The sequence below is a fragment of the Corvus brachyrhynchos genome, unplaced genomic scaffold, assembly GCF_000691975.1.
Source record: "Corvus brachyrhynchos isolate BGI_N302 unplaced genomic scaffold, ASM69197v1 scaffold864, whole genome shotgun sequence".
Taxonomy (NCBI): Eukaryota; Metazoa; Chordata; class Aves; order Passeriformes; family Corvidae; genus Corvus; species Corvus brachyrhynchos.
This window is the reverse complement of record NW_008237871.1, coordinates 963,431-981,421: the sequence shown is the minus strand read 5'-3', so window position 1 is coordinate 981,421 and position 17,991 is coordinate 963,431. Positions and strand designations below refer to the sequence as shown.

At 47.4% G+C, this 17,991-nt stretch overlaps 1 protein-coding gene across 4 annotated transcripts in view; it reads left to right on the top strand.

Annotated features, from left to right (window-relative positions):
• The first annotated feature begins 1,114 nt into the window (after positions 1-1,114).
• GGT5 (gamma-glutamyltransferase 5) overlaps positions 1,115-17,991 on the top strand; it is a 19,088-nt gene continuing 2,211 nt past the window's right edge. For 2 of the 4 annotated variants that reach the window (XR_001861364.1, XM_017732261.1), the window contains exons 1-11: positions 1,115-1,477; positions 7,834-7,964; positions 9,459-9,548; positions 10,563-10,752; positions 11,037-11,194; positions 11,625-11,774; positions 12,190-12,323; positions 12,718-12,920; positions 13,358-13,449; positions 14,216-14,325; positions 14,680-14,787. Coding sequence is in view for 3 of the 4 variants with exons in the window: in XM_017732261.1 (XP_017587750.1) it covers positions 1,317-1,477; positions 7,834-7,964; positions 9,459-9,548; positions 10,563-10,752; positions 11,037-11,194; positions 11,625-11,774; positions 12,190-12,323; positions 12,718-12,920; positions 13,358-13,449; positions 14,216-14,325; positions 14,680-14,787 (1,527 nt within the window). In the remaining variant the exon portion in view is untranslated. Of the gene's footprint in view, positions 1,478-7,833; positions 7,965-9,458; positions 9,549-10,562; positions 10,753-11,036; positions 11,195-11,624; positions 11,775-12,189; positions 12,324-12,717; positions 12,921-13,357; positions 13,450-14,215; positions 14,326-14,679; positions 14,788-14,987; positions 17,792-17,991 lie in introns of those variants that run through there. The other 2 variants (XM_008632094.2, XM_017732260.1) reach the window with 2 other exon arrangements.

Sequence of the window (17,991 nt, the reverse complement as noted above, 5' to 3'; positions counted from 1 at the left end):
GTCATGTAGGGATTAAGAAATTCTACAAAATCAGCAATGTTTTGCAGTGGAGTGAAGAGTCACATTAGAGCTGAGGGGGCTTGTTTACACATGCCAAGGTATATTTGCCAGATGAGACTGAGGTGTGGAGACCAAGAAATTATTACCTAGGGACCATGGTTTTATCTTGGACAAAACCATGTATTTTTCTCAGACAGTTTTCAGTTCCCCAAGATAACCTTATGAGAAGATACAACCACAACAAAGACATTTTAGTCCATCAAATCGATTTCTTGAGATATGACATGTGAAATAGTATTGCTTAGTTATAAGATAAAGTTTAGTGAGACAAGTTCAAAATCTGCTTTGAAATACATGTGTAAATCTGCACAGGTGAATTCCCCTTCTCCCAAGTCTAGCAGGGAAAGGATGACAGGTAACATCTTTTAGAAAGACAGCAGGCAGATGTGGAGCCTATCTTTAACTTCTCAAGTGCAAGGAGAGCTGTGTAATTAAGAGGCTGTTAAAGATCTAGCTGGGGTGAGCTGCACTGGGTAGCAATTTCTGCTGCTCATCACTGCTCTGTGAGGAATCAGGTCTGTCCCAGTGAGCAGCCATGCACAGGCTGGACCCCAGAGCTCTGGGCACCAGTGTTTGCAAAATGCTGCTTTATTCCAGTTGTTCTGTCGTGCTCATTTACAGAAGATGTATGCTGGGCACTGGCAAGGTGTAAATATGAAAAAAGTAAATAAGATTATAATAAACGATAAAGTAAAGTAAGAGTAGATATGAAGGTTCTAGCTTTGTATAGTGTATTCAGCTTTTACTGCTTTGAGTAGTTTTATGGGAACAAAACACCCCAAGTTTGCAATGTAGGACTGAGGTAATTTTCCCAGTGATTCATGTGTTAGGTAATTTGTGTGTCAAAAATGGGAAGCCAGAGAGGCTGTGAGAAGCCGAGGAGCAGTGTGGAGATTTCTCTTTTAAATGCTCCAGGAGTGAATGTGTTAAATGTTTTCATCAAAGACACACACAAAAAAGGCAGATTGTGGATCCGCAAGACAAGTTTATAAAAGAGAGTGAAAAGCCCCTCACACCTAAGAGAGAAAAGAAAGAGTAGGAAAGAAAGAGTAGAAAAGAAAGAGTACACCGTTTCCTTTTTAGCAGCTTTTAATGTTAAAAAGAATGTAATACTCAGTCGCTGGGGGCAGAGCCCACTGCAGTGGGACCTCCCTCACTAAACTGCCGGGATATATCTACTTCCCCCCTGAGCAAAGCAGGCGCCTTCTCGAAAGGACTGAGAGCCTTCCAACTCCTCCGGCGGCACAGGAATAGCCATGTCCACGGGGAAGATCTGTTGCCTGGTGCTGCTGACCCTGGGGGTACTGGCGGTGGCAGTGACACTTGTGGTCATCCTGACTCAGCCCAGGTGCGGTCCCCAGCAGTACCTGCACGGTGCCGTGGCTGCTGACACCGAGACCTGCTCCCTCATCGGCCGGTATGTGCACGGACCGCTCAGCTCCTCAGCAGTGCATGTCGTGACTCGGACTAACAGACGGGACAAGTACTAACTACGGGCGTGAGCTGGGTTTCTGCCTCGTCCCCGCTCTGGGGCTGAGCAGCGATGCTGCTCCTCGGATGTCTCCAGCCGAGAGAGCAGACGGAGCCTCTGCCTCCGTGGCTGATGCTTACTTTCATTATAGTGTCCCAAAAGTTTGCAGCTGTGCAAACCCTTGGCCATTTGGAAGGTATAAATATTTATAGTATACAAGTACAAGGCTAATTTTAATTGGGGAAGTAAGAAATTTACTTTTTATGGCATGGTAGGTCTGTCAGATAAGTGACTTAGAATAAATTAAGAAGTTAGAGGAGCTTGCAGAGAGCTACAGCCAGACTTCAACAGAGACAAAGAAGGAAGGCAGGGAAAGGGGGACTGGCATCCCAGCTTTTTGGGGGTGTGTTTCTGGACTGAAGCCTGCAGCAAGTGTGTCTGCTATGAAGAAAAAAGCCAAGAGCAGATTTAATTGAAATTGAGTCAAGACAGTAGAAGTAAAAAAACCATACATCACTTGGAAAGAAAGACGTAAGTAGAAAGAATTCTCTAGATGCCCAGGTTGTACAACTGCAGTTTGTGCAATAACTTCTCTCTCAAACATTTTGACTCCCATGCTATTATTTTACTGTTATTGTTCCTTCAATTATTAAATGCCTGTATCCATGAAAGCAGAAGGATGGAAGTTTACAGGCTACATGTGATGCTGGATGCTCCAGCGATGGATGCTGGAGCTGTGTGCTCTACCTTGTGGCTGGGGGAGTGAAATGAGACATGGTGCCGTTGTACCACACTTTGCCATGTCTCACCTGTGATTCTGGCAATGACATGCTGACACAGCATTTGTGAGAAGCTGGAGAAAATATACTGTGGCTGCACATATGTCAAGGAGTGAGATGGGGTTTTTTATGTGAAGCCACAGGTTAGTTCTTCAGAAAGCAGAAGTATTTTTAAAATCACTATTAATGGAAAAAGAGGAAAATACATTCTTGGGTTGCCCAAAGAATCTCCTGGGGAAAACCACTGCATTTGTTTGTGCAGCTCATGCAAATTTTAACTTGATGTAGTGTATAATCAGCTGGAAGGCATTGAAGTGAGAGCCACAGAAATCTGTGACCAGTGGACAACTGAGCAGCTTTGGCTAGTTGGCTACTGCTGCTGGGCTCTCACCTGTTTCCTTCCCTTCTCTCACCAAGAAACTCCACAGACTTCCACAGCCTCCACCATTGCTGCAGTTGCACCTCCAGCACACTTGCTGACAAGATCTGTGCTGTTCCTCCAGTTTGATGGACCACCTTAAATTTCCTCCAAATAGTTGGTCAATGACCCCACAAAATCGTGCCCTTGCTCCAACTTCCTGTCACACTTTTTTTCCCCACTTTTGCCCATCTTGGGGCATCAGCACATCAGGTCCTGCTGCTCCACATGCTGTCTCCTCCAGCCCTGCCAAGTCTCTGGGATCTCCCCAGCCGTGACTATTCTTTGCCTGGGAACTCCACTACTCACTCTTTGCCTGATGGTCAGCTCTATTTCCCTACTGCTGCTTTTCCCAGTATCCTTTGCCTCCAGCCATTCTTGGAAACCTTTGCGCTCATTTCGTGCTGTCCTTACTTAGCTTGGAATGAAAGAAACTCCTGTGTTGTTCTCCCAGCTTCCTCTGCTCATGTTCTTGTAATAGATTATAATAAAAGTAAAAATTTTAATAAAAATGTTCATCTGTAAGAGAGCTTGAGATGAGAAGCTTTGTATAATATTTGCTCTTTTCCTTGTTATTGTCATGTTTCTCTCTTTGTCCCACTGGCCACAGTGGTGGCTTCTAAGGAAGGAATGTTTTTCTCTGTAGGAAGCTTACTGCATGCTCTGTACTAGATGTTATCTTATTCATTTCCTCCCAGACATTTCTGTGCTGTTTTATCTGTATGTCACATTTTAGCTATTATATCTGTATGTCACTTAGCACATGATGGTCACCACTAAATTAGAGCAAACCGCAAAGTGAGAAAATGGTGTTCTTTCACTGGTATCAATGAGGAAGTCTCACATGGCAGTTACACTGAGAGGATGCCACAGCAGAGGGGCTTTGGCCAGGGGCTCAGCCTTTCAGAGCCATCTGCTCTGCTCAGTGACCTCCTGTATGACTCTGCAGGGCGAGGGCTTCCTCAAGTCTGACTCAGGGTCCCTAATGGGAGTACCACAAGATGATGAGCATACAGCAGCCTCTTGCCTCATCTTTGCTGAATAAAATTCTAGCATTCATAGGAATTTTGTCACAGCAGTAGCAATAAAATCCAGTTTCCTAGAGCAGTCCTGGCCATTAGGTCCTGCTGTCCCCACAGTTCATGTGCCACTTTACTTCAGCAAAAAGATGAGAGTAGGGCAAAGCCAAGCACCCCTAGATGCCAGTCCCTAAAGACACACTACAGGGCTGGCTTTTCTTCCCCACTGACCTCACAGACCCTCTCTCCGTCTTGGACCCCGGGCTGCCCCCCTGCAGCCACTCCTTTGATACTGCAAATCCCTCCTGAGCTCACAGGAATCCATGCGGGGGATGCTCAGAGAACTGGTCTGGTGTCTAAAGCCTTGGAATCTAAAAGCAGCACCTAATCTCCGACTTACTTATAAATTCTGTTCTTTAATTTAAAAATCTTGTTTCTTTTAAAGATAAACCACATGCTCTGTGACTTGTCAGGAGTGAAATACCTGGGGCACTACATGATACGCTGTTGGTTTCAGATTCTTCTGTTTAGGAGTCTTTGTGTGCTCCTAATTGAACTTACTGAGAATAACTGAACAAAACCTCTTGCGTGAGGAGCAATCTTGTATTTCAGTGAGTAGGATAGTGGGTTGGGGAAAACACCTCAGAGCCCATATGTTTTCCAGCTCTGGAGATTGTGTTCATGTACTCTGGGACTGTGTAAAGTTGGACTTTCTGAAATCTTTATGCAACTCTTTGGCTCCCTGCAGAAAGTGAGCAATCTCAGTGAGCCTTCAGCCTGTCATCATCCATGTTGGCAAGTCCTGAGCTAAACTTCCCCATCAGTGCCCAACTCTCAGTGCTGAACAAGGTTCGGTCTCTTGCTGCATTTTTTCTGCTGGAAATTGGGGACTGGAAGCAACATTGTACAGCTGTCTGGTTCAGACTAAGACCCTGCCCTGGGAGAAAACTTGTCTTGAATGAAGTGAAACACTTTGATGAAGAGAGATGGGAGGCTAAAAGGAGAATCAGAGCAGTTTTTACCCAAAGATGTGGATTTGGTACCACGGTCCACCTCAGTAATTTGTCCTCATGTCAAGAACCCTGAAGAGACAGGAGATGATTGCCCTGTGACAGTAAGAGGTACTCAAACTTCACCTCCAACTCTGAGCCACTTGTTGCCTCCTGGAAGAGGGTCTTTTCATCAAGCATGCAAAAAGCTCTATATTCCCTGCCAGTGTGCTGTCTGAGCTCTGTCATCCACTGCTCTGCATTCCTTTGTTTCCAAAATAGCAGAAGCAAGAGCCAGCATAAAATCAGCGACAGATTTAGGAAAAATGTTCATTCCCAGCGGTGGGATTCACTGCAGCAAGGCGAGCTGACCTGGCCTGGCCCACCAGCCATCTCTGACCCCACTTCTCCAGTGTAGGCTAGCATAAACCCTGGGAACTGGCTTTGTTTGAAACCAACACCCCCCGGAGCGACAGGATGGTGGGGAGGGTGAGAATGGTGGGACTTTAAGAGTCAGAAAACGTCTGCAGTCCTGGGAAGCTCAGTTCTAGCCAGAGAATCTGATGCAAAAGTCCTTTTCAGTGATGGTCCAACAGATTTCTTTAGTATGTTTATATCCCAAAGGATTTGTTTTCCCTTTTTGTATGTTTTAAATTTGGTAACTGTCCCTTTTTTACAGAAATGGTTGTTGTTTTTGCTCTTCATAAATCTTAAGGAGGCCGCTGCTGTATAATGGGTGGTCTCCCAGTCCCCAGCCTTCTTTAGCAGAGAAAAACCCCCAGTCAATACAATTTAATACTTCAGCATTTCCTGTGTGTTTAAAAGGGCTTCAGGGCTCCCTCTAGCCTAGGGGAGAACAGCAGGCTTGCTCTGCAGTCCAGCATAGCCCATCTTTGCTGTGAGCAAAGTGCCACCATTCACCCTTCCAGGGAGGGTGAATCCCTTTTTGCTGCTGCTGGAACGGGACTTGGTTGTTAACACCCTCTTCTGCTCCTTATTATAAGGAAACTCCATTAATGACTAAACCCTAAAGCTGAAACTAAGTGTAGGAAGAATATGGGACAAAACATTGTTATCAGATCTTGTCAGCTGCAGCACTGGTATCTCTAGAGAGATCTGGTAAGGTGCCACACTTTGATTAAGGATTTTGCATTATAATTAAGCTCATTGCAGCAGAGATCCACCTAAAGGGAGCCAGGTAATGGGACATAAATCCAGATGTGATTTTGCTGTACATAACGGCCTTAAATTCCCCAGGCATTACTTTCAGGGAAGTGGCAGGTCTCTGACTGAAAATGGGTGAGCCATGTACAGGAAGCCACGTGTGACACACCAAGAGCCAGCTCAGTGTATTTTTTGTTGAGTTTCAGTCTCAAGAAAGGTGTCAAGGCTGGAGGCCAGTGTGAATGTGCTGTGAATTTGGGTGAGAATCTGGCACTTTTTTGGAGTTGGGAAAATGTACCTGATGTTACATGTTAAGGTCTTAGTGCATTGCATTGAAATGCACACTATGCCATCTCCAAGTTTCTTTTTTAAGTTGTTTTTCACTGCCAGAACCATGGGTTTCCCTGTCACCAGGTTTTGTACATGTGCTGCCTCACAGTCCACAATCCAGGGGCTCTGGGGAGCACTGGCCCTGGTCAGTGTAGCAGTCCTTCTTCCCTCTTTTTCCAACTTTCTAACACGCTGTCTGGGTCTTCTGAAGAGGTGACTCAGTTTTTTAGGAAACCCTCGTGTCCTTCCTTTCTGTGGTCAGCAATTAACAGCTTCAATTCCAGAAAAACACCTCCCAGGGACATTGGTGTGGTGAGTCCATCCCCTTCTGCAAGGGGCTGGATGGGTGAGCCTGAGCCTCAATCTCCATGTTCAGAGCTACAGCCAGGGAGCTCCTAGAAGGCCAAAAACCATGCAGATCCCAAACAGAAAACCTGGTGTTCCCTACTATTTCTTTTCTTCGCACTTGTCCACATGTTATTTCCTTACAGGCAGTGTTTCTGAGGCACTTACGGAAACAAAGGAAAGGCACAATCAGTGCTCCTGCTGGCAGCATCCTGTTTCTGGACCCAGCAGGTCCCAGCCATATCAGTGGATAGTAAAATAAACACCAGTCTCTGTGTTCCCATGCAAACTCTGGGAGCAGTTGCACTGCAATTAATGAACTATTCCACTTTCCCCTCTGGCTTAGCCTTATCTGAGCAATAACCCAATAAAACAGTCAGGAACCTTCCTAGCAAACACCAGTCCTGGCTACTGGCAGGCTGTGCAGGAAACGCCACCCCATTTCCACTGCAAGGAAAAGATGTTTTTCAGATGTTCTTGAGTGGAGCATTTGTTGAGACGTTTCTCTAACTGAACCTTATTGCTGTCAGCAGCAGGAGGCTGCCTTAATGCCTGTGTGCTCTTTGATGTAGCTGTGCCTTTGTAGAAGCAGTTGAGGGGGGGTTTTTTCCTGTTTTTTTTTTTTTTGTTTCTTTGTTGGTTTTATCTTTGGGAATACAGGGACATTTTTGTGCTAATAAGCCCAGGAAGTCACACTGTAGGAGCAACGCAGTTACTATTGTGCTAATTGACACTTTGTCTCCAGAGTTTGCTTCACATGGACCCAGTGTTCCCACTTCAGTGCCCCTGTCCAGTTGACCAGCATATGCCTTTACTAGGAATGACATTTGGGTAGCTAGAGATCAGTTGTTTGGTTCCTAGCATGTGGAGAGCCCTCTTCTGTGCTGAGATCATCCTTCTCCATGTCTTGGGACTCCTTGCTGTCCCTTTTTGTCCACAGCATTTGCAAGCAGCTGCAGTTCTCTCTGTCCCATAACTCTTTGCCCAGAGGAAGCCCAGCATCACACAGGTCCAGCCCCCAGCTGCTTTCTCCTCCTGCGGACCCTCCTTTGTTTCTCTCTAATTGTTCCTTCTCACTCCAGCAGAGGAAGGTGCCCCTCTGTGCCCTCACACCCCACACTGCTGCCAGTACATTTCTCCAGCAGCTCTCTTCAAGCTAGGCCTGCCCTGCAGGGGCAAGGAGGCATTTTCACGTGGTTCCTCCATTCTGACATTCCTGGATTTTAACATTGTTTTTTTTCTTCCCTTCCCACTACAGGAACATCCTGAAAAGTGGAGGCACAGCTGTGGATGCTGCCATTGCTGGCTTGATCTGCACTTCAGTGATGAACCCTCAGAGCTCAGGCCTGGGTGGTGGGGTCATATTTACCATCTATAATGCCAGCACAGGTATGGGCCTGCCCTGGCCTCTCCATGGTACCTCGTCCCTCTGCAAACACACAACTGCTGTGGAGAAATCAGAATCCTTCCTGTTCTCTCAGAGCAATAGTTTGAACATAAAAGCCACATCACAAATCACACTTGTGCTCTTAACCCAAAGCATCCACCACATGGAGCTGTGATTGTCATTTCACAGCAAGAACATGTGTGTGCAGGAAAGAGCTTTGATATGAAATGAACTGAGTTTGCCTCTCCTTTCCCCTCCAAAGCAATCCCAAAATACATTTCAAAGTCCACAGCTGACTGCAGCCAGGTGTGAGTGGCACTGTGTGAGTGAAGCAGGCAGGAAGCTCAGGCAGTGCCTGCTGACACTGGGGCTGTGTCTCACGCTGCCCTCGTCGGTGCTGGTGTGACTCCCCAAAGGGGCGTTGAGACTTCCTGTCCCAGGAGATGCATCTCCACTTCAGAAATCTAAACCTAACAATGTTCAGAGTCTGCTGGGGAGCCTTTCTGTGTTTGGCTTAAACTCCAGTGTTGTTTTCTTCCTTTTATGTTTTTAATGTGGGGGTTTTTAAGTCTTGGCTTCCAAAAACCCCCAGAGCTTATATATCTGATAGTAATATCAACAATGAATGCAGTAACAATATCATAGTTTTAAAACCCATGCCAAGTAGTCTCACAGAGTCACAAATCTGGAAATGTTTGGGTGTATCTTACGCAAGAGCTTAATTTGGCTGAACACCTATATTTTTCTTTTTTTTTCCTTTTGGCAGAGCCATGGAACTTTATTTCCTGACAACAGTCCTCCTCTGCTACCTGAGTTATGCTACTGCACAGAGCTGCCCGTGGCTGTGCACAGCTCAGGTGCTTGGTACACTGTGGGCTCCTGCAGCACAGCTGGCTCAGTGGACTGTGATAGGGACAGATAAATACAAGGCAGAAAAGCAGGCAAAATGATTGGCTAAACATATACAAGTGTATGCAAGTGGGGGTTTGGGTTTGTTTTTATCTTTTCAAGCTCTCTGATACATAAAGGGTCTTTCAGGATTACCATTCTGCTTTAAACATGATGGACTTGCTTCATCATCACTTGATAAATGGCCCTCCCAGGAGCATGAGGCTCATGTTGTATCTCTGACATGTCCCATCTGCAGAGGAAGTGCAGGAACCTGCAGGTGTGAGGCAGAACATCCCAGCCCATGTCCCAGTCCATGGACCCTGGGAGGAACCTTCACTGGCTGGAGACAAGCCCTGGCCTTGTCCCTGTACTTTCAGTACCTTTAGGTAGCACTGCTTGGTTTGCTGTAAATAAAAGCACAGGAGTCAAGGACAAGGTGTGCTGACACCTGACCCTCCAGGTGCACTTGGTATATCTGGCAAAAGGCTCCAGAGCAGCTCAGCTCTGGGCCAGCAGCACGTGCAGTGCTACTGCAGCTGACTGAAGTGTGATGTTCACCTGCTTCAGGAAGGCAGTGTTATGCATTTCCCTCTTCTTCTTTCTAGGAACAGTCGAGGTGATCAACGCCCGTGAGACAGTCCCACGAGTGTTTCCTCACAACTTACTGTCTGGCTGTGGTCGTGGTTTCCCCATTGGTAAGGACACAGCCTGAGCCTTGAGGGCTGTGTGCCCTCCTGGTGTGCACAGAGCTCAGGGTGGGGAACAGAGCACCTCACTGAGTTTGTCTGGAGTTCTATTTAGTTTAACACACCTACCTGGGTTGCTTTTTGCAAAAGTAAGAAAAAGTACTAGGTCCATAAAAATTCCTGTTTGGTAATAACACTGGCAACCTGACCAGCGAGGTGATGGGGAGCCAGCATGAGGAAAAACCACAATGTAACTTCTCTCCATAGGAAGTCTGCAGTTCAAGACTGAATCTCCCAAAGCTCTCATTTCCCAGAGAAAAATAAGATCAATAGATTCCTGGAAACAAAAGAAATCAATCTAGTGTGCTTGCTCATGTCCATACATTGGGGAAGCACGCTGGCACGCTGGGGGTTGAGCTGCTGGGCTTAGGCACTCCTGCTTTAGCAGCACATCTTGGATCTCTCCACATTTCTTGCTGTATTCATTCTCCTTCCTAGAATGTTATCTTTTGTGGTATGTCCTAGATTCTAGAGGAGATGTTCTTCTTACTGGAAGAGCCTGAAAAGGTATCAGGAGCAGCTCTGGTTGGAAGGGACAGCTGGAGGTGTCTGCTCAAAGCAGGGTGATGTCAGGGGTGGCTCAGGCTGCTCAGGGCCTTGTCCTGTCACATTTTTGGATTCCTCCAGGAATGGAGAATTTCACTGCTTTCCTTGTTCTGGTGTTTGACCATGCCCTATGGGTGCCATTTCTCCAGTGTCCAGCTGCCAGCTCCCTTGCTGCAGCACGTGCCTGTTGCCTGTTGTGCTTTCAGCCCATCTCAAGCCTGGCTTCAGCCTCTCTATACTCCTGCTATTCAGTAACAGGAAAATACATGAACAGGAAAAGGTAATAAACAAACCAAGCCTGCTTTTAGAAGCCTTGGTTGCCTCTACCAAATCACACTTCCATTGGAGAGCTTTCAGAGAGGTGAAACCCCCAAGCCAGTGACTTACTGGGTGTGACACTGGTGCTCTGTTCTTCAGGTCCCCGCTGGATTGGTGTTCCTGGAGAACTCCGTGGGTATGAGGAAGCCCATAAGCGACACGGCCGCTTACCATGGAAAGCCCTGTTTGAACCAACCATCAAGCTCCTTTCAGAGCCACTTGTCATTTCCCCAGTTCTGAACAAAATACTCCATCATCCAGCCTTCTCTGGTGTGGGGAAAAACCTGTGGTAAGACCCATGAATGAAACTGCAGTTTGAGGACCATGACCCTTTCTCTGACATACTGACATGGAGCACAGGCTGCTGCTGTGGCTTGTGCTCAGGGAATACTTGCTGTGGAGGGGGAGTGAATCACAGAAGTCGATTTTTAAAAGAGGCTGCAGTGTAGCACTGCCTTAGAAAGTACACAACGTACATAATCCAGATCAGCTCCAGGCAGGAAAAAGAGGTTATTGGCCCTGGGGACAGAACAGGCTCATGCTGTAAAACTGATGAATGTTCTTCTTTAACAGCCCACTGCTATGTGATGGTCAAAGATTTCTGAAGCTTGGCGAGACCTTCCAGTGGCCGGCACTCCAGCAAACACTGCGAGCTGTAGCAGAACACGGAGCTACAGTGTTTTATGAGGGACAGATAGGAGAGGCTCTGGTGGAGGACGTTAGGAAGGCTGGTGGGTAACAGCTACAGGTAGTCCTGATACACAGGCCTTTTTCCCAGTCATTGGCTCACACTGAGCCTGTACCAGGGGAAAGCCAACACATGCCATTTGCTTGTCACTTGGGATAGTACCTGGCCTGGGAAGAGGCCACCTTTCCCCAATTCCTACAACCCAGGCCCAGAAACAGGGCTGAGACCACCCAGAGCTCTGGCCTTTGCCCACAGTGCTCATGCACTGGCCCCTCTGACTCTTTTAGGCTTTGTGACATCCTGGGGCTTGGCAGCACATGAGGATGCATGATTGCAGTGCTGTGCTGGGTGGAAGGAATGTGGGGTGTATGGGGATGGCTCTTCACAAGCTTTTGGCAAGGCTCCGATACAGGCAGCCCACAGCACCTGTATGAGTTTCTGTGCTAATGGCAGCTCCTGGTTCTCTGTTGAAGGGTCCAGTCTCTCAATGGAGGACCTTCGGGCATACAGAGCAAAGGTGTCCTCAGCTCTGAACATCACCCTGAACAACCACACCACGGTGTTCGCTCCAGGACCACCCATGGGAGGTGCAGTGCTCATGTTCATCCTCAAGGTGTTGGAAGGTAAATTCCTAACGCAAAAGGGTCAGCAAGAGATTTTCCGAGAGTGTTGCTCCAGAGTGATAAAATGTAATGAGCAAAAATGGAGTTGTTGAACCAGAATGGGGCCCAAAGCAGCAGTGTGACCATGCTATGCAGCAGGAGGATGAATTTGTTCACTTGTATAGTGGGTCAGCATCACCATAGCTGCTGCAAAGGCCAAAGGATGCATGGCTTTCCCAGTGCTTCAAAAGAAATTGAAGACACAGTGGAAATTAGTACTGGATTGTTTCTGTGTCCACATCCTGCTAAAGCATAGGGGAAACTTGGTAAGAACTGGGGTGGGAAGAGGAAGCTCCTTTCGACTTTTTTTTTTTCCACTTCTTGAAAAAACATTGCCTCAAGTCTATTGACAAAATTATTTCATCCTGCTCCTTAGTGTATAAATTCCATAAAGCGTCACTGGCAACACCTGAGGAGAAGGTAGAAACCTATCATCGCATTGCAGAGGCCCTGAAGTTTGGCAACATGCTAAGACACCACATGAGTGACCCAGCCTTCTCTGAAGCTCAGGTGAGCTCCATGGTGTGTGGGTACAGTGCTACAGCACCAAGCAGTGCTCTGACATGCTCCTGCTTTGCAGCCTGGAAGGAAAGAAAATAGAGCTGCTAATGAAGACCAATGCAGCTGAATTGCTGAAGGCAGAGGCAGGATCAGGCTGTTTACTCTGCAGCTTCAGCTGTGGGCTGGCACTCACTTCCCTGACAAAGGATGTGCTCATGCCAATGTTGAGGTGACTCGGTGCTGAGCGTGGTCCATTTTCTGGGATGAGAGTGGCCTGGGGCTGAATGCTGCCACTCCAGGGCCCCAAGCTCTGACTACTGGGGCTCAATTCCCAAGGCTTCCCTGTGCCCAAAGACATGCCTGTGCTTTAGTGACCAGCTCAGTGTCCTTGCTGTGCTTGCAGGAGCCTGTGGAGACCATGTTGTCTGACCAGTTTGCTGGGTTTGTGAGGCAGCAGATAGATACTCGTGGTGACCACCCACTCAGCCACTACAACCTGCTGGAGTCCCTCTACAACAACAACTACAAAAGTATGGGCACAAGCCACATCTCTGTGCTTGCTGCAGATGGCAGTGCCGTGTCTGCCACCAGCACCATCAACTACCCGTGAGTAGCCCAGGGCTTGGTAACAGTCACACAGGCTGTGTGTCAGGTTCACAGGGGAGCTGCAAGGGCTGGGTACCAGAAATGCAAAACCCTTGGGTTTCAATGGTTTAGGCAGCTTCTTAGCTGTGGATGCCTTTTTCATGTGACAACAAAGATCTGTGAGCATCAGCTCCAAGGACCATCATAATTCAGGAGGATGCAAGAACTTGCTGGGTTCTTGCTGAATTTCTGTGGGTTGAGCAAATCCCCACAGGCACCAGTAACAGGGAACTTATCTCTGTCACCATCAGCAGCACAAATTCTTTTTGGACACCCTCACTGGGACATTTGCAGGCGGGGAGGAGACAGAATTTACCCACAGGGTGCCATATGCAGTTAGTATCATTCACAACAGGAGAGCCCTGGGCACTGAAAGGCTTCATCTTTCCTCCCTGCAGGTTTGGCTCCTTTGTGTATTCTAACCAAACTGGGATCATTTTAAATAATGAACTTGCTGACTTCTGCATAGCAAACAGAAGCATTAAACCAGGTGAGCATCCTCATCCTCAGAATAAAGAACGGGGCCGGGGGATGGATACACAGGCTGTGTACAAGTGGGCAGGGACTACCTGTAAACTACAGGTACTCTTTCCTTTCCTAGATCTGAATGAGAGCGAGTTTATTTCAGACTAAAAGAGAATAAAGCCCTGTAGCGTGTCTGTGTCTACTCACATGTCCCCTTGCACGGAAACACGGCAGTTTGGTTTCTAACCAGAAAAATGCTGAAGCTGATCACTGATTGATGGTAAGGGGAGGGAAGAAGTGAAGAAACTACTGCTAAGACAGGTCTGCTGGTATTTGAGGCTCGTCTATGATTCTAAGTATAGAGCTGCTACAGGCTTGCACCGAGCTCTGTGACGCAGCACTGTTGGTGCAGACATGGCTCTGTGCCATAAGCTGTCCCTGCTGCATCCCCCTCAGGCCTGCTGAGAGAGGACACCGGTGCTGCTGTGGCAGGATTTCTGCTAAGGGTTCCTCATCTTGTTGGATGAGCTGCAGCAAGTCCTGAATACTTGCAGGATGCCCTGTCCTGCATCAAGGAAAGCTTGTTTAGCCTGTGCCATAAAGGTCCCAGTTTCTTGGGAGACAGGCTTTCAGTACAAGGAAATTTTTCTGGAAGTCTTGAGCAGCTTGAGGAAGGAACAGCAGCTTGTTTTTCTGTGGGAAACAAAAGAAAGGCAAGGTAGATGAACTTGTGTCCCTCCTACCCTGTTAAGAGCCACATGGAAAGAATAATATCACTGATTCTGCTCTAGGAGAGAAGCCTCCCTCAGCAATGGTGCCTTCCATCCTCATCTCCAGGTCAGGAGACATGCTGGTGATCGGAGGAGCCGGCGGGGGCTGGATTATCAGCGCTACCACCATGGTAAGTGAAACCACTGCAAGCTGCCTGTTCTTTCAGCCCTGTCAGATTTCTAGCCATGGTCAGTCCCACCTGCTCCTTCTACTCAGCTCTCCTCAGATCTTGACTTCTTGGCACTTTTTAAAATTTGCAACTTAGAAGTCACTGAAGGCTGCAGGCTGTAGGCCAGGGAAAGCATTCTGCGAAGTACCATTACGTGCTCATCCTATTCTTTTATTTGCCCCAAGCATCAAGTATTGGTGACCACAAAAGCAGGAGACCAGGCTGGTAGGACTACGAGTCTGGCTCAGTGCAGCCGGGGTTGGACAGCCCAGGTTTTATCTCCAGTTGGGCAGTGTGGGATTTGTTTTGTTGCAGGCAATTATAAACAAGCTGTGGTTTGGCTACGACTTGGAACACGCCATTTCTGCTCCTGTCATGCACACCCAGGGTGACAGTGTCCTGTTTGAGGAACCATTCAGTAAGGTGAGTGGCCTTGGTGGGAAGCAGATTGCTTCTGTAACTCTCCTGGGTAATCTTTATTTTGCCTCTGGCACACCTTCTCCTTGTTTAAACCTCACTTTCTCAACCAGACTCCACACACACATCCTACATTTTCACACCTGGACGTTAAGACCTCAGGCCCCTGCCCCATTCACTCCATTTCCTCTTCTCTCCCCCCACAGGAGGTTAGGACTGGCCTGCTGGGAAGAGGACATAAAGAAAAGAAAGATAAATTTGCAATGAATGTTGTACAGGGAATTTCCAAGGAAGGAAAATGCATCTCTGCTTACTCTGATAAAAGGAAGCTGGGGAAGTCGGCTGGATATTAGCATTTAATGCCATCACAATTCACAAAGCCACAGGAGATTCAGAACCTGCTTTGCTTGGACATGCCCATAATTGCCTGTTCCCATCAGGATGTCTCCTGGAGCATGGGCAAAGCCTGTGATTACATCTAATTCCAGCAGGCTGCAGGTTACCCTCAGGCAATACAAGGAGAGGTCAGCCAGCCTTGTTTAGAGCTACACCTTCCATTATTTATGTGATACACAGAAAACATATTTCTTGAGCACATCAGTTACTCAGAATGAGAGAATACAAAGCAGGAAAGGAAAATTGGTCCAAGCCCCACCGAGAACACTGTGAAACGACCCAGCTGTGTCTTCCATTCCTGACGGAGTCTCAGTTTCTTTCAGGCTGTTTCACAATAAGCTTATTGCTGGGGCTCAGCAATGTGAAATACGTAACTATTTTAGCTATGAACAAGAATTTTCTGCAAGGTCAGGATTTTAAAATCTGAATCATTCAGGCTTAGAGCGTGGGTTTGGAAAGGGAAGAGATCAAAATTCCACACTCCCCCTTTCAGTTTTCCCATCCAAAGAAGCCAAACATTTTCCTAAGAAGGCAGATGAAATCACACCACAGCACAAGTGCTGCCCTGCCTGCTGCTCTCTGCCTTGGGAGTGCAAAGGACCCCACAGGCTCAGGGTAACTGCACCAACACTTCCTCCAGCCCTGCACACAGTGACTCTGAGAATAGCCTCCCATGGGGGGGAGGTGATTTCCCTGCTCCTGGGACAGACAGGCTTCAGCTGAGCTCCCTGGAGGTGCCTCTCCCCGTGGTGAGAGGAGTCCCAGTCTGTGCTAGTTGTCCCTCCTCAATGCCGGTACACCAGTCTTTGGGAAGGCAGGTCAGGACTGCAGTGGAAGTGCTGCTGTTTTTGGAAACTTTAGAACTTTCTTCAAACTGCAGAGGCTATGTTATCAGGAGATGTCATTTGTAGCCCTGAGCTCAGCCTGGCCAGGCAAACACCAGGACTGCTGAGAAGTGATGCAGCACTATCAGGCCTTAGCAGAATTCTCCCATATCCTACACACATGCTCCCAACCCCCGTTTACCACAGCTAGTCGCCAGTGTTCCCTTCAGACCACAAGGGGGTCATTGTAGGACTCTAAGAACTATCACAGAGAGAGAAAACTTTTGGAGAAGAGACCTGAACTCATGCACCTGGATGCAAAAGGTCTTTTGCAGTTAATCCATAACCTTGCCTTGCTCAAAATGTCCAAGAGAATCAAACATTTAAGAAAGTAAAACGTAAAACCCAAAAATCTCCCAAATCTCTTCAAATATTCAGGGTCAAATTCTCAGAATCCTCTAAAATTCCATTTTCTGAAAGCTTACAAGCCTGATTGCCCTAAGGGTACAGTGTTGTGTGTGTGTCTGAAAGAGAATCAAACCAGAGCCAGGCACTAGCAGAGCCCTCCCCCTCAGCACAGAGCCCATGGGACTCCTAGTCCACTAACAAATACAATCCCTCTGTAAACATCATAGCAAGCACACACTATTAAAAAACACAAATTAAAACGAGGCCAGCTAGATTATACGCCAATGTTTTTACCCACAAAGCCTGTCCAATAAAGCCATCAATTTACTGAAATCTCAGCCTTTACTTGCATTTTAGTGATGGTCTGAGTGAAGCTGACCAGAGCTAGACGTGTTTTCCTTCAGAAGTTATACACCAAGGACTGTAGCACGATCCCTGCTGCATCAGTTAATGATTGCTGAGTTACCAGATCGTAACCACAAGCACTTAATCACGCGGCTGGAAATCAAGTTACTCGTGCATGGCGCCAGCTCCATGCACTACCCCGCTCCCTCCTTGTCCAAACGGAATTCATCTTAAATCCCCCAGTTCAGGAAGAACTGCTGGTTTCTCCATCAGAGCTGCTCGCTCAGACTGTGAAAGTGGCCTGGCACCCTGTGAGGCAGCATCACAGTGCTGCTGAATGGGAAAGGAAACAGAACCAAAGGCTGATGAGGGGCAGTTTTTATGTTCACTTGGAAGGGGTTACATTGACTATGACTACCAAAGAAACCAAATCTATTTAATTTTCTGAAGTTTTCTACCTTGATTAAATCCCTTGCCCCAGCTACCAGTTGCTGGGTGCATCAGTTCTAGTGTCAAAAATAACACCCGACTGAGAGCTGTGCAGGGGAAGCACTGACAGGCGCCAGACACCATCTGCAGCTCACGCCACAGCACCAGACGCACAGACCAGATCGGATGCTGGCTTTGGCAAGATCCATAGTTATTTCCAGCTAACCCCACTGAGCCGAGAATTTTCAATCAGCAACTGAGAGTGGCACTGGCTGGAGACAGGGAGAGTACTCCTGGCTTCCCTATTAGGCTTCAGGACTACCTTCAGCAGCGCTCCGGCCCCCCTCCATCATACTTCCCTCCAGAAAACCAGAGTCATCAAGTAACTAAGTCTTCCATTACCTTTGCTTCAGACACACCTTAGGGTGAAGCATCCTGCAGTACTCAGCCTATCACCTTTCCAGTGCAGTAGTATCACAGCTACTTCCCACCACAAAGACATGGGAATGTTATCTTTAGTCCAGCACTCACTGCAGTTTAACTACTTTGCTATTAACTTTGCAAGTGAGCCAGTGAGCAGTTTAAAAACCCATCAGAGATTTAATTTGCAAGACAGAAAGGAATGGGAATGCAGATCTTTCATTGTGGCAGAGACTTCCAATCCTGCAGTCGTCCCTAGCAGAACACCTGGTGAAGCTGAGAGATTGTATCTGCTTTGGCACCTCTGCTCTTGCCCTGCCACCTCCTCACTGCCACTGAAATCTGCTTGGGTCAAGAGCCTCTCAGTTTGGTCTCTCCCCATTCCTGC